Source organism: Elgaria multicarinata, chromosome 5 (assembly GCF_023053635.1).
Source record: "Elgaria multicarinata webbii isolate HBS135686 ecotype San Diego chromosome 5, rElgMul1.1.pri, whole genome shotgun sequence".
NCBI lineage: Eukaryota > Metazoa > Chordata > Lepidosauria > Squamata > Anguidae > Elgaria > Elgaria multicarinata.
This window is the reverse complement of record NC_086175.1, coordinates 3,248,135-3,265,077: the sequence shown is the minus strand read 5'-3', so window position 1 is coordinate 3,265,077 and position 16,943 is coordinate 3,248,135. Positions and strand designations below refer to the sequence as shown.

At 42.2% G+C, this 16,943-nt stretch overlaps 1 protein-coding gene across 1 annotated transcript in view; it reads left to right on the top strand.

Moving 5' to 3' along the window:
- NSD2 (nuclear receptor binding SET domain protein 2) overlaps nucleotides 1–16,943 on the top strand; it is a 139,994-nt gene that overhangs the window by 99,878 nt on the left and 23,173 nt on the right. Inside the window, exons 13-17 of the mRNA XM_063125913.1 lie at nucleotides 10,165–10,344; nucleotides 11,914–12,070; nucleotides 12,344–12,549; nucleotides 13,532–13,635; nucleotides 15,677–15,946. Coding sequence (XP_062981983.1) covers nucleotides 10,165–10,344; nucleotides 11,914–12,070; nucleotides 12,344–12,549; nucleotides 13,532–13,635; nucleotides 15,677–15,946 — 917 coding nt within the window. The remainder of the gene's footprint in view (nucleotides 1–10,164; nucleotides 10,345–11,913; nucleotides 12,071–12,343; nucleotides 12,550–13,531; nucleotides 13,636–15,676; nucleotides 15,947–16,943) is intronic.

The following is a 16,943-nucleotide window of genomic DNA, read 5'->3' as shown; positions in this document are numbered from 1 at the left end:
GAAGGGTTGCCAGGAGAAAGCCTCTTCTCTCTAAAAAGAATGTGGCTTAGGTTTGCAAAGTTGCATCTGAACAAACCACAAGACTTCTGGAACGATGTCCTTTGGACAGACAAGACCAAAGTGGATATGTTTGGCCATAATGCACAGCGCCACATTTGGTGAAAACCAAACACAGCATATCAGCACAAACACCTCATACCAACTGTCAAGCACAGTGGTGGAGGGATGATGATTTGGGCTTGTTTTGCAGCCACAGGACCTGGGAACCTTGCAGTCATTGAGTCGACCATCAACTCCTCTGTATACCAAAGTATTCTAGAGTCAAATGTGAGGCCATCTGTCCGACAGCTAAAGCTTGGCTGAAATTGGGTCATGCAACAGGACAATGATCCCAAGCACACCAGCAAATCTACAACAGAATGGCTGAAAAACAAAAGAATCAAGGTGTTGCAATGGCCCAGTCAAACTCCAGACCTCAACCCGATTGAAATGCTGTGGTGAAACCTTTAGAGAGCTGTGCATAAACAAATGCCCTCAAACCTCAATGAACTGAAGCAACGTTGTAAAGAAGAGTGGGCCAAAATTCCTCCACAACGATGTGAGAGACTGATAAAGTCATACAGAAAACAATTACTTCAAGTTATTGCTGCTAAAGGTGGTTCTACAAAGTGTACTTACTTTTTCACACATGGTTTCTCCATTTTGGCTTTATTTCTGTTAAATAAATCATGACACGGTGTAATATGTCGTGTTGTTGTTCATCTGAGGTGGTATTTACCTAATTTTTAGATCTGCAAAGGAAGAGATCATAGAATCATAGAATAGCAGAGTTGGAAGGGGCCTACATCGAGTCCAGCCCCCCTGCTCAATGCAGGAATCCACCCTAAAGCATCCCTGACAGATGGTCGTCCAGCTGCCTCTTGAATGCCTCTAGTGTGGGAGAGCCCACAACCTCCCTAGGTAACTGATTCCACCGTCGCACTGCTCTAACAATCAGGAAGTTTTTCCTGATGATTATCAATAAATAATAAAAATTGGATTAAAAAGTTTTTTGGGAGAAAAGTGTGAGTAGAACTTTAAATTTCTTCTATCTTGATGCGCCTTAAATCTGTCCCCCTCCCCATTTTAATGGATTCTGCATGCCCCAGTTTGATCATGTTATGTCACATCTATTTTCAGTCTCCGTTTCTTGTACCCAAAATGTTTGTATAAAGTATCACTTCTAACATAAGTACTGCCACGTATGAGGGATCAGGTTTTTTAGACCCATGGTTGTCATAGAAACAGTGTAGCCCCAAGAACTCTCCAAAGATCAAATCTGTTCATGTGTGTTGGTCACCTCGTAGTCTCAGCTTTCCAATTGCAACAATACCTGTGGCTCAAAGGACTGTTTGACATCTTTTCCACCCTTGCTATTCCATTTCCTTTCTGCTTGAATGGTTTCCCCAATTCTCCCCCACCCACTGTTCCAGTGGCTGATGACTGCAAACTGATGCCCTGTGGCCAAGAGATATTAGTGGAATCCGAAAGTTCTTCTTCGTGGTCTCTGTGCATCACACAAAATGGGCTCTGCGCCTGCGCGGAGTCTCGATCAAGAAAAAACTTCTATAGCTGAGGCGTTTTTGGTGGGAACCCCTCCCCCATGCGCTGAGTGCGCATGTGCAAGCTGAGGGGTTCCCGCCCTGAAGCTCAGTTCTCTTTCGACCGCCATTGTGGTGACCTCGTTGGGAAAATTCTCTGTAGAAATAAAATTGTAAGAGGCGTTTTATTCTTCTCTTCTTCTTTCTATCCTTCTCATATTTCTACTTTATTATTATTCTTGTTATTTTACAATTTTTTCTTTCCTATTTTTCGCGAAAAGTGAAAACGCCCGTAAGGGCATATGGCCCTCAAGGCCCCATTTAGGAAGTGTACCAAGTGTGGAAGTAAACTTCCCCCCTCAGACGGACACTCCTGGTGCCTTTTGTGTTTGGGTGAAGCCCATATTGTCGAGACCTGTCGTTTTTGCCAAGCTTTTTCCAAGCAAACACGACGACACAGGTCAGATAGGCTAAAAACCCTCCTTTGGAGCAAAGCCTTACAATCAGTCGAAAAACCCTCGACATCGACTTCCAGCACTATGGAACCTGTTGAAACTTCCCCAAAATCTCCTTTATTGGCTCAGGAACAGCAACAGCCGGAGATACCTGTGACGCTTGGGAGAAGTATTACGCTTTCTATTGCCAAACGATTAGCAAAGAAAGCAAAAAAGGCAAAGCATACTGCCTCGAATCCGGAGGAGCGCAGGAAAAAGAGAAATAAAAAATCTCTTAAAAAGAGTGTGCCGAACCCTACTCGGCCGTCTTCTCCTCCTCCGATGACTAATATACTGATGTCGACGGTCGATACCGTACAATCTCCCGCGACATCGAGGAATGATCCTTTGCCGCAGACTTCGGCGGCCGAGCCTTCTGCATCGATGCCGATACCGGCTCAGCCTCTGCCGCCGCTATTGCTGTCGCCTATACCGTCACTAAGGCCACAGTCGGCACGCGGCCCGAGGCTAACATCAACGTCTGAAGGGGAAATAAGAGATGTATCTCCAGCCCCCATACCGCCTGGACAGGCGCGACCTGAGGACAGACGTTATAGACACAACTCCCCAGACTCCATGTTCTCGGGTCACTCAGGGAGAGGTCATTACTATTATGATAGACCACTACCATCAAGAGACAAGTCCCGTTCACCACACCGTGACAGATGGGAACGGGATCCTTACAGAGACCAATACTTCAGCAGAGACATGTATTATCAAAGACCTTATGAGGGACAATGGGGTTATTCTCCCCACCCCTATTACCCCCGGCAGCCGTATTATGGGGGGCATCCACAAGCTGAACTACTAGCTGCAGCTGCCACTACCATGCCGAATCCTCAATCTAGCCTGGTCGATGCCAGCACACAACCAATGCAACCGCCTGCAACGCTACCTCCCAGTATACAGACGTCGCAACAACAACAACCACCCATTCATATGCCGGCTCCGAGAGTCGATTCTCCATCGTCACCACACGACGACTATGAGTCTGATTCGTCATCTTCGTCCTCGGCACGACCATCCATTGCGTCCCCAGATATAGAGGTAGCTCCACAAGGGGGCATCTCTCCATCAGAGGACCTGGGCCATTTTTCGGACCAAATTATTAGAATGGCTCAAGCACTAGGTCTACAGGTCGAACAATCCGCTTCCACTATACAGAATCCGGTCTTCGACTCTATTTCATCTGATACCTTAAAACCAGTGGTCATTCCAATGCTACCAGCCTTACTGGAAACCATTAAACAGTCTTGGAAGTCACCCTCGACAGCCCCACCAACTTCTAAAAGGTTGGAAGGGATGTATAAGGTCCAGAACGCAGATGTTCAGTTCCTCTTCGAGCACCCGCCTCCAAATTCCATCATCGTCAAGGCTGCTCAAGGCAAAAGCAGGCATCAGCATTCCTCACCTGTCGACAAAGAGGGACGTCGTTTAGACCTCCTTGCTCGCAGGTTATATATTTCCTCATCTTTAGGCCTAAAAATCACAAATTACCAAGCAGCAATGTCTGGTTACCAATTACTACTCTGGGACAAGATGGGAAAATTGATGGAGCACCTACCTGAAGACAAAATGCAATTGGCGAGACTCTTCCACTCCAAAGCATCCCAACTGTCTCGTCAGCAGATACACACTTCCAAGGACCAGGTCGATTGTATAGCCAAAACTCTGACGGGGACCATAGCACTCCGTCAACACGCTTGGCTCCGCTCAGCGGGCCTTTCTCAAGAGGCACGCTCTAGAATAGAGGACTTACCATTTGACGGCATCGGGCTTTTCAATGCCGATACCGACAACTCGCTTGATACTGTACAAAAGGCGAGAACAACTGCTCGCCGTATGGGATTCAGTCAATCCCAACAACAATTTCAACGACGCTGGTCTCGACCACGTTCCTCATATTATACCAACAGACAACAATACCAACAAGTTCAACCTCGTCAACAACCACTACAGCAACAAGCTTTCCAGCCACGTAAGCAGTTCTCAAATTACAGAGGCAGGGCAACCTCTCGCAGGAGTGAAGCAGGTTTTAAACAGCGTCTTTGATTCCCTGCCTACACCTGTAAATAATCCCATTACTTTCTTTAATGATAGACTCTCCCACTATTACCATCAATGGGAGACTATCACTACCGACACATGGGTCCTCTCTATAATACAAAGAGGATACCGCATAGAATTTAAAACCCTCCCTCTTCTCGGTAATGTGAAGATTACACCACCTACAGTACCTCTACTCCAGGAGGTCGACATGCTCCTTAGCAAAGGCGCCATCGAACCCGTTCCATGGAGTCACCTTAAAAAGGGTTTCTACTCTAGGTACTTTACCATACCGAAAAGAGATGGAGGAATTCGCCCTATTTTGGATTTACGTTTGTTAAATTTACATATCACAACCAAAAAGTTAAGAATGGTTTCTTTGGCTTCTATTATCCCACTATTACTTAAAGGACAATGGTTTGCATCCATTGATCTTCGCGATGCCTACTTCCACATCACGATGGAGGGCACATACCGAAGATATTTACGTTTTATAATTGGCCATAACATCTATCAATACAGAACTCTCCCTTTCGGCTTATCCACGACCCCAAGGGTCTTTTCAAAATGTATGTCTACCGTCTGTGCCCACCTTCGTCTCAAGGGTGTGGAAGTTTTTCCCTATCTTGATGATTGGCTTATTGTAGCACCAACAAAACAACAACTTCAAAATTCGATACAATTAAACCCCTCACAGGTCATTCAGTTCATCGGGGGGATTCTCGATTCCGTATCCGCCCGAGCCTTCCTACCGGCCTCTCGATGCACACGCATCATCCATCTCGCTCAAACTTTTCGACTTCGACCCCACATATCGGCGTTCAAAGTACAGCAGTTATTAGGCCTTATGGCCTCCACCACGGCAGTGGTTCAATATGCCCGCCTAAAGATGCGACCACTTCAATCTTGGTTTCTAAAACACTTCAATCCTCAAAAAGACTCAAAAAATCTCTTACTGTACCCTCCGACAGGAGTAAAAGACTCTTGTATGGTGGACGGTAATCGACCATCTAACACAGGGAATCCCGTTCAGTCAAGAACAACCAACAAAGATACTGACAACAGATGCGTCAATGAATGGTTGGGGCGCACATTTAAGCTCCCTAACTGTCCAGGGCTTATGGTCCAAAAAGGAAGCCAGACAGCACATAAATCTTCTCGAACTACGAGCAGTTCAAAGAGCTCTCGTTGCGTTCGAATCCCAGATTATAGGACTTTTTATACAGATAACCACAGACAATACCACAGTGGTTTCGTATCTGAACAAGGAGGGTGGCACCAAATCGGAACGTCTTCTAAAGTTGACAATGAAAATCTTCGACTGGTGCATCCCAAGACACGTCACTTTCACTGCCATCCATATTGCCGGCACTGAAAACACACTAGCCGATTTCTTAAGTCGATCCCATCATCTGGCACACGAGTGGCAACTCAGCAAGACTATAGCCAAATCAATATTCCAAGCATGGAACACGCCAGACATCGACCTTTTTGCCACAGAGACAAACAAAATCGTTTACAATTTTTGCAGCCGAGCAGGTCTGGGCAAGAGCTCCTTGGGCGACGCCTTCACACTGCAATGGACGAATGCCCTCTTTTACGCGTTTCCTCCTTTTCCCATCATACCCAGAGTGATTGCCAAGATAATAGCCAACAAGACCAATTGCATCTTGATCACTCCCTGGTGGCCAAGGCAAACGTGGTTTGCTGCACTTCTACGGTTGTCGAACAGTCGATACAGACAGCTTCCACTGTTACCAACACTGCTGACACAACAACAAGGCATAATCAGACACCCCAATCTACAAACCCTGAGGTTAACAGCATGGAACATTCAGTTCTCCAATCTGATGTAACTTCCACTCGATTGCAAGACATCCTAGAAGCAGCTAGGAAACCATCCACTCAGAAGTCGTATACACAAAAGTGGACTACCTTTGAGAAATTTGCCAAAGATAACAATTTCAACCCTTTCTCTTCCACCATGGACCAAATTCTCACATTTCTGTTGTCCCTCTCAGAAAAGGGCTTATCCACGTCTTCCATATGCGTATATCTATCAGCAATATCATCAATCCGGTCCAATATAGAAAATTCAACTGTGTTTTCACATCCTTTATCGAAACGTTTTTTGAAAGGACTCAATAATTTAATTCCACCAATCCGTGCACGTATACCATCCTGGAGCATCTCAGTTGTACTAAATTCATTAACTTCAAAACCGTTCGAACCACTGGCCACAACAGACCTCAGGTTACTCTCCTTTAAAACGGCCATTATCTAATTTTCCATAGGGATAAAGCCATATTAAGGCCTGACATAGCCTTTCTGCCCAAGGTGGTTTCAGAATTCCATCTGAATCAAGACATTGTTCTTCCTGCATTTTTTCCTTCTCCATCATCACAGATGGAAATTACCCTCCATACACTGGACGTACGAAGGACTTTAGCTTTTTATAAGCAGCGTACAGAACCTTTTCGCAAGTCCCCCCGTTTGTTTGTCTCCTATTCGGGACAACATAAGGGTATGCCTATTTCATCTCAAAGACTTGCACGATGGATCGTTGAGACTATCAAGTTGGCATACCAACTTGCCAAACTCCCTCTGGACACAAACGTCCAAGCCCATTCTACAAGGGCGATGGCCACCTCGACAGCCTTCGGCAAGGGCATCTCCATCCCTGAACTTTGCCGCGCTGCGACTTGGTCGAAGCCATCGACTTTCGTGAAGCACTATCGCTTGGACACGAGAGCGAGAGCCGACTGCTCTTTCGGGAGGGCTGTTCTTTCATCGATATTGACATAAGGACACCAACCCACCTCCGGTAAGTCAGTTTGCTAATCTCCCATTTTGTGTGATGCACAGAGACCACGAAGAAGAAATGCAGGTTGCTTACCTGTAACCGTAGTTCTTCGAGTGGTCATCTGTGCAGTCACACAACCCACCCTTCCATCCCCACTTCGGTGTAATATGTATAGTACCTTATGTCTTTTCTTAATAACTTTTATATATAGGGGAAGTAACCCTAGGGATATATAGTAGCATTGTTTGTGCTAAAACTTTATTTCGGTATCGACACCTTCATCGATACTAACACCTAATACTACTGTAAGGACACTTGGTTCGGCATTGATGTCTCCATTGATACCGACAGCTTTATTTTTTACTCGGTTTCGAGACCACAATGTCGGTCTCCAGGAACTGAGCTTCAGGGCGGGAACCCCTCAGCTTGCACATGCGCACTCAGCGCATGGGGGAGGGGTTCCCGCCAAAAACGCCTCAGCTATAGAAGTTTTTTCCCGATCGAGACTCCGTGCAGGCGCAGAGCCCATTTTGTGTGACTGCACAGATGACCACTCGAAGAACTACGGTTACAGGTAAGCAACCTGCATATTCCAGAGGGGAGAAGGTGTGAAGAGATATTTCTTTTCTTTTTTTTTTTTTTTATATATATATTTATTTTTCTACATTACTTAAACATACACATTTACATTTCACATAAAAAAACCAACAACAACAACTTACTGCATAATGTTGAATATTGAATACATAATATCTTATCTTAATAACATAATCAAAATTAACATACAAGTGCACCCCCCACCTCGGGATCTCATTCCTGATTCCAGAATCTCATACTTTCTTCTGCTGGTGGTTTCCCACTTCCTTTAGAAAACACAAATATTAGGAACTGTTTCCAAATTCCTTCAAAATCATTTGATTTAGCTATACCTCTTCTCCATTTAATATTACTTGTTAATTTATCATTAATAGCTATATCCCATACTTCTTTATACCATTCTTCAATAGAATATTCCCCTTGAATCTTCCAGTTCCTAGCTACAATCAATCTTGCTGCGATCAACAAATTCGTTATCAGTTCCTTAATTTCCTTTTTACATTTAGAGTCTTCTTCAAATAGTGACAGCAATGCAACTTTTGGTGTTCGTTCTATCTTCATTTCCACAATTTCTTCAATCTCCAAAAACACCATCTTCCACGTGAAGAGATATTTCAAGACTGACATCCTCAAGTGCAGGAGTTCTGTTCCCCACACAACCTTTCCAAGATCAGGCTCACTCCCATTGGTCCTAGTTTTCACTTTCTGTAATTCTCATAAGAATAGCTCTGCTGGATCAAACAAAAGGCTAATTCAGTACAGCATCCTGTTTCCCACAGTGGCCAACCAGATCCTTCTGGGAAGCCCCAAGCAGGACATAATGGCAATAACGCCCCCCCGCCCCCCGGCCCCTGCTGTTATTCCCCAGCAATTGGCATTCACACTGTCTCTGAATCTGGAGATAACATACCTTAACTAGTAGCCGTTGACAGCCCTGTCCTCCTTGAATTTGTCCAACTCCCTTTGAAAGCCAGCTAAGTTAATGTCAATCACAGATAAAATGTGGGAGTTGAAACCATATGTTGACAGTGGGTTGTAAGGGAATGCTTTAGGGTGGATTCCATCTGTCAGGTATGCTTTAGGGTGGATTCCTGCATTGAGCGGGGGTGGTGGTTTTGGACTCGATGGCCTTATAGGCCCTTTCCAGCTCTATTATTCTATGACTCTGTGACTCAAAGGGTGACAGAGGAGGAAATGGGTGAAGTGAGATTGAAAATAATGCAGAACTTCCATATTTTCACGTGGAATGTTATTTCTTTCATCTGGACATACTTGACTATGATTTGCATATGTGATACTCGTATCTGACAGACATTCGGTGGGGAAAGTCTTGTACAGGTTGTACAACCAAAACTAGCTAAATTTCTTCTTTGCATCAAGGAATTCCTACCTTTAATGAGGCAGGAACTGAGACAGGAACAAGAACAGATGTTTATGTAAGCAGACAATAAGCCATCAATACTTAAAAAAATAAATATCCATTTTGTTATAGCATATTGCACCTTTCCCCAACTATGTGTCCTCCAAATGTTTTAGACTATAATTCCTAGCATTTGTGACCCTTGGCCATGCTGGCAGGGTTTGCTAGGAATTGGGAAGGCTGTCATTATTATTATTATTATTTATTTATTTATTTATATAGCACACATGACAGCATACTGTGATTTACAGGATCTCCCATAAATATAAATAGAACATTACAATTAGAAATGTGAAATTTCCAGAAATTTTGAAGCCATGTTAAAGATACAGAAGCCCTGTCGTCCTTTTCAGAGGTCACCCTATCCAAGGGCACAATTCTATGCATGTTTAGATAGAAAAATGTATCCCAGCTGGGAGTTATAGGACTTTTTTCTGTATAAACATGGAAAGGATTGCACCATAAATCCTAACCACATTTAAGGAGACCTTGATGGATCATTGATGATACCTTGTAGATCACTTCCATCAGTTATTGGACAGAAGGATCAACAAGACTTGAATTGAAAGCTGTTTTCTTTCCCATGACTGCTAAGTGACCTCCCAGTTTTGTATGGATATCTATTCAATTTACTCTCTAATGTTACATAAGACCACTGATAGCAAGGATTGCTTAGTTCTTCAAACTTACTCCATTATGCATTCCCTTCTTGTTATTTGACGTCTCCTGGCCATTTGCATTAATTCAATTAACTGAAAAATTTGCAAGACTGGCATTGTAATGTGATTTTGGTCAGATTGGTGTGCTATACAATGCAAACGTTTGGCTTTAACATGCAGCCAATAGTTTTTGCCACGCTATTTGGATCAGTGTGTTTCTATTGAGGAATACTTGTGCACTGGGTTATGTCTCAACTAAAGAACGTTATCGCCTGATCCTTAGCACTTAAGATGGGACATACAAATCACAGTGGCAGAGTGTTGTTCAGCTTTTGCAAGTATATATGGTATAGTTAATGGTGCGGCTAGGAAGGGGGTGGGGGAGTAGGGTACCTAGCATGGCTCTATCAGTAGAAATCTGTAAATTAGCTAAAATACAGTGTGCCTGGATTGTAAGATTTTCCAAATGAACTGTAGCCATTAGCAATACTTTAAAAAAAAAAATTCCAGTGTTTTTGATCAATATTTTTAAAAGATGATGCACATGTACCTTTGTTTGTGCTAGGCAAGATGGTGCGATGTGTTCGCTGTCCTGTTGCTTATCATGGTGGTGATGGTTGTGTTGCCGCAGGGTGTGCAGTGATCACTTCCAGCAGTATTGTTTGTACCGATCACTTCACTGCCACTAAAGGGAAGAGCCATCATGCACATGTCAATGTAAGCTGGTGTTTTGTGTGCTCAAAAGGTAAATATAAAGCCTTTTAATTTCTCACTATAAAAATAATTGGCATTTCAATTTCATGTGTTTTTATTATGTCTTAGAGCTCTTACTTTAGTAAGTTGTCTTACAATTCTTCTGTTGAAAAGCCTTTATTTGTTATACCAAAGTGTGGGTGTGTTGCAAGGGTGAGTGGGGAATAGTGCATTTAGAACTGAAGAGTTTTCATATCCAAAAGCATGTGATCTTGCTTGTAAAAAGATAAACAAGAAGGTATCTTAATTGGTGGTAAACACCCAGAAGTCTGTGAAACCTATCTTTTTCTTTCTTCTGTAAGAATTTTAATCATGACAAATAAAATAATAGTTGTAGGCTTAATACAAAAACTGCTACACCAGCATCTTATTCATGTCATATTAACTTCCAAAGCTATTTTAGGAGTGCACCATGAGATTCATAATTTTTCATTGCCCTTTTAAAGAGGGAAATAACATTCCCATATTAGTCTGATATTGTCCACTTTTCCCCAGCTCTCCTGCTGTTGTTGCTGCTTCACCATGTTCTCAGCAGTGACCATAAAGGAAATGCTCCCTCTTAATAGACTACTAGGTTTATCCTCAGCAGCCAGCTACTTTCCATCTGTGTGAACAACAATGGTAACAAAGAGAGGCCCTGAGGAGCAAATGTTATCGACTATGATTTCTGCCTCAGGTTCTTCTAAATAGCCTTGTGCACACATTTAGCCTTTACAAAAGTTACCCTCACCTATAGCACTTATCCAGGTGAAAACATAGGCCATAAGTATATGCAGGATTTCAGCCTACAAGCAGCTGTATATGGAGGCAGGTCCACATGGGCAAAAGAACACTACATTTCTTAATTACTATGTGGTTCATCACATGAGGCTGAAATCTTGCAACCTTACCAGGGATTTCTGCTTCTGGTTTCTTTCCAGGATTACAATGGGCTTCTTTACACGGCGGACACGTGATCTGAGTTGAATTGGATTTTTCTATTTTTTTCCATTACACAGAGCAATCTAGTGGCTGAATTATTGCACAATGCTGGCATTTCAAACAGCCAATTGATCAGAATAACACCCCTTATTATGTTATCTCTGATCTTTTTGAGAGCAGGATAAAGGTCGTAAACCGTGGGAGGGGTCCTGGAGGTTGATGTGTCAAGGACCCACAGACTTCTGTGAGCAGCCTATCTTGATTGTACAATGTAAGCCCCATGTAAAAGGACTCTTAAGGTAGCGTGAATCTATTTGAAGAGATGCACACATTGCACATCGCCCACTGCTGCAAACTGATCTAAGGACCAGGGTTGTTGTTGTTGTTATTATTATTATTATTATTATTATTATTATTATATTTATTTGTATCCCGCCTTTTGCCCAATGCTGGGTTCCCTTTCCTTTTCCAACAGGCGGCTGTTGACAGCTCAGCAAGTACATTTACCAAATTCCTTGCCCACAACCTGCTGCTGCACCCATGGATTTAGGGTTCAGTGTTTAGCATTTTTAATGTTTTAAATAAAATGCTCATTTTCCCTTCTACTGAGATGTGGACTATTTTGCTTCTTTCTTTGCAGGTGGAAGCCTTTTATGTTGTGAGTCTTGTCCTGCAGCATTTCACCCAGATTGTTTAAACATTGAAATGCCAGACGGAAGTTGGTATTGCAACGACTGTAAAGCGGGAAAGAAAATCCATTTTCAGGATATTATTTGGGTGAAACTGGGAAATTACAGGTTTGGACTTCTAAAAATAAAATAAATATTTGAAGAGGATATTATTATTCACTTTTGTTTCTTAACTTGCCCTTGTGGACTCAGGGCTTGGGGAATTGATTCATATGGATGTAGTATACACACACACAAATAGATATAGGTATATACAGAGAGAGAGAGAGAGAGAGAGAGAGATGTATGGTGGAACTGAGTTAAGCAACTGTTATTAATTTATCTGTGAGAGAACAGGATTCTCAAATTCTTCTTTCTTCTTTTGGGGTATTTCTGTGGTAGGTGGTGGCCTGCAGAAGTCTGCCATCCAAAAAATGTTCCCCCAAATATCCAGAAAATGAAGCATGAGATTGGAGAGTTTCCTGTGTTTTTCTTTGGCTCTAAAGATTATTATTGGACACATCAGGCTCGTGTTTTTCCCTATATGGAAGGAGACCGAGGAAGTCGATATCAAGGAATTAAAGGAATTGGAAAAGTCTTTAAAAATGGTACAAATATTTAATCATTAAGCTTAAAACACAGTAATACTATGTGAACATATTGTGTTTAAAATGCTTCAGCTTAGAATTATAGGGTTCCAAGTTCACTGAGATGGCTTCAGTGACCTTGAACGTGAATATTTTATGTATGCTTCCATTGCTTTTAAGAAGTTCTCACATATTCCTGTATTCTTTAATTTGCATTTTACCTAAAGGTTCGTACTGCAATCTTTACTTGTTTCCCTGTTCCAGTTTAGTTCTGGTTCAAGCCAGAGAACAGTTGATTTTGCACTCCTGAACTGGATCAGTTTCAGCTGAAATGGGAAAATTAAAATACTATTAAATTTACAATGCTAATTTACAAAATGAGGTTGCACAATGTTGATGATTCTAATTTTCATTGCACCCAATATAAGACTAGACTGGTTAAAAGGGGCAGAATCCAATAGGGCACTTATACCTCCACCAATTCTCTCTTACACCTTGCCAGTTCCTGTCTGTAAGAGGCACCCGGCCCAGTGCTTTAAGGCAGCCATCCACTGTAACAGGCCGAAAGGATGAACAGTCTGATAGAGGAAGCAAAAGAGAAAAAAAAGCTTACATCTGTTTAGCTGTCTTTTGCTGCATTTGTGGGAACCCAAACCCATCCTCATTATTTTATACGCTGCGTAAGAAAAGTTACATTTCAAAGTGCTTAAGGAGCATTGCTTATATCCACTTCCTAAAGTCCATAAAACAAGTTACTTCTAATTTGAAGCTTGACATACAACTTAGAACAATACACTAATTACAACTCTAGATGGAATGTGAAGGATGCACTGCTGAATTAAACAAGAAAGGTACAAATCTCCAAGCACTAACAACAAATCCCGTTCCCTTCGGGGACAATGTGTGTATACAGGTCTTGGTACAGAATTTGTGCCTGATGGATTATATTTGTGTGGATGAAATATTTGTTCCTACAATTTATACCAATAGTTTCTTTTTAAAGCTTTACAAGATGCTGAAGCACGTTTTCGAGAAATAAAGTTTCAGCGGGAAGCCAAAGAAACTCAAGAAAATGAACGCAAACCACCCCCTTACAAACATATCAAGGTAAGGTGGTTGAGGTCATGTACTGCTTTTGGCCCTTCCCCCATCCCAATCAGTGGTGCAGGGTGAGGTCCTTGTATACAGCCCAATCCTGAGTACAAGGATCTCTAGATTGGGATCCAATTGATGCCCATTGGCACTGGTGGGGGAACAATTTTCAAGCCCCCATTGGTCACTGGTGGCCTAAATATCATACTCTGAAGAACCTTACGTAATTCATAAACTGGAAGAAATAAAAGGCATTAAGCATGCAATCCTATGCATATTTAGACAGAAATAATCCCAGCATACTCCCAGCCAGCATGCTGGGAGTTGTAGGATTTTGTTTCTATCTAAATATGCATAGGGTTGTGTCTTAAGTAAAGGAATATTCCTCTTATAGGGAAAGAACCTTAATTATCTCCTCCTTCTAGTTTAGTAAACTTAGGTTAAGATCTTTACAGGCAATTTATCCACATTCCTTTGTTAAGTAACATATGTGAGAACGTTAATGGGGATGAGGCACAGAAAGAATTTTATTATAGTTGAGAAGCTGAAGAATAACAGTGATGAGAGAATGCAGATTTATAGGGGCAGGGGAATTGTGTTGGAAATAAAATAGCTGTATGGTTATAATATTGAATGTAGGTAATCTCTAAAATAAATTGAAGTATTTGTTCTTTGTTCATGTTAATGAGAACAAAATATGTGTTTATGACAGTACAACTTCCTCAAAATACTTATCAGTAAGGATAGGTTTTTGGAAATCTGTAGCTGGAACATAAAACACATCATTTATATTGATAGAAACCATAAGAAGGTGATTAAAATTACTCTGGGAGGACAGACTGCAATTGTGAAAGGACTCTTATGGAATATGTTATTCGCTCTCTATGGTTCTAATACGACAGTATTAGTGAATAATATATAAATCTATTTGTAATTAAAAAACAGACCTGGACAGAGGAGGAGCAGAGGGAATTATATGATTCTATCAAAGAGTATTTTCTATCCTATTAATTTTTTTGAAGAAAATTCGAAATTTTTGAAGTGTGATAGATGTGCCTAGGGTAAATGGATTTTTAAAATATTGTTGTTATTATTACATTATATTTGTATCCTGCCATTCTTCCAAAGATTGAGAAGTGGCCTCTTTTTAATTTTGCAGCAGCAACCTTGTGAGGTAAGTTAGGTAAAAGATAGTAACAGGCTTCAAATCGAACAGTGACCTTCATGTGTTCAGCTTGGTATTTGGACCTAGGTCTTCCTAGTCCACGTCCAACACTTTCCCCATTATTTCACACTGGCTCTTTGTAAACATTTATATATGTGCCTGGGAAGTTTTAATTAGTTTTATGCTTTACGCTCTTTATAAAAGTATGCATTTGTAACACAAATTGATTTCTTACCTCTTGTCAAAGAGGAAAATAAATTCTTGGATGGATGACTGATATGGAAGTCACTGGAAACATTTCTGCATGGCAACAGCTGCAACATGGCGAGTTCTGCTTGCATGGAAGGTCCCCAGCTGCTGCTGAGAATCTGCTGGGCTAGCATGGAAGCGCTCTCTCCATGCAATCAAATCTATCCACATTGTGAAAGGCTATCTCAGTGTAGCCTGTTACATAGAACTGCCACATCGCAGAAGCATTTCTAGTGTGGCCACCTGCAGGCCGCAACTTAAGGATCTGCCTTGAATTGAAATGGTCCAGTGGAAGAAAGACAACTTCCAGACACATAGGAGATACCCTTGTTGCAGTGAACAAACATCCTGCAGATTAGTAGTATTTGACTTGGTCAGAGGATGAGATGCCCGCAAAGCAAAGTGGTCTTAGAATGGTTCCAGATGTGGGAGGCATCCTGAATTGCAAGATTTTAGGGTTAGGGAATGGCCATTCTTGATAACCAGCTGGGGAGCAGGAGAGGAGTTTGTGGGAAACACAAAGGAGTGTGAAATATTGGCAGGGTGTGTGTGAGTTTTGGAGATTAAATGGGTTTGAGTTGGAAGATGGTTTGCATTTTTGAGGAACTACCCAATGACTTCTTCAAATCTTTTATTATTCAGGTAAATAAACCCTTTGGAAAGGTTCAGATTTACACTGCTGACATTTCTGAAATCCCCAAATGCAACTGCAAACCGTCTGATGAAAACCCCTGTGGATTTGATTCTGAATGTCTGAATCGGATGTTAATGTATGAATGTCATCCACAAGTGTGTCCGGCTGGAGAGCGCTGCCTAAACCAATGCTTTACCAAACGCCAATACCCCGAGACAAAGATCATCAAGACTGATGGCAAGGGATGGGGCTTGGTTGCAAAGAGGGACATTAAAAAGGTAGGCATGAAGAGAGCTGCATCCGTTCATGGAAGACTTCTTTGGATGCCTCACTCTTTCGTTGGAAGAGGTCCCAAGTATTTGGGGTTTCTGCTTAGCTTCGTCTAGGACTTGCACAGCGTTGTGAGCCCATAAATATGTTTTGTAAAGGTTCGATAGATTGATTTGTTTGTGCTTGTAGGCCCTAGACGAGTTTTGTTTCCTCCCTTTACTTGACTCATCTGGAGCTGTTACTATGCATTAGTAACATTGTGTAGATTAAACAACAGGAAGAGAAGGGTAGGCTTAAATTCAGTTAAATGTACTGAAGAAGTCGACCAGATGGGTGATATAGGCACATATAACAAATATTAGGAGACGGCTTGAGGGCAGATGGAGACAACTCCTGGTGGATGCAACCAAACACTAAGTGCCTATAGTAAGGTATATTCAGGGACAGTGAGGGCAGCAAAAAACAATACCTTGCTGCCACTATCAAATCATCTGTCTGCTGCAATGAATTTGCTAGGCACTTCCAGAATAAAATCTTCTGCATCCGCCAGGACTTAGACTCCAGTGTTATAGCAGGTGAATCTAGTGAGGTATCCAGGGCACAGCCTTGTCCAGTTTTCTTGGATGAGTTTCAGTTGGTACAGCTTGAGGATGTTGACAAGCTGCTTGGACAGGTTCATTCAACCACCTCTGTATTAGATCCTTGCCCCTCTTGGCTAATTAAAGCTAGCAGGGATGGAACAGCCGGCTGGGCCAAGGAAGTGATTAATTCCTCTCTGCGAGAGGGAGTGGTCCCAGGCCGTCTGAAAGAGGCGGCAGTGAGACCACTCCTGAAGAAAACTTCCCTGGACCTGGAAAATCTCAGTAACTACAGTTCGATGGCAAATGTTCCATTCCTGGGCAAGGTCCTTGAGCGGGTGGTGGCGGGCCAGCTCCAGATACTCTTGGATGAGACTGATTATCTGGATCCATTTCAGTCGCGTTTCAGGCCTGGTTTTGGCACAGA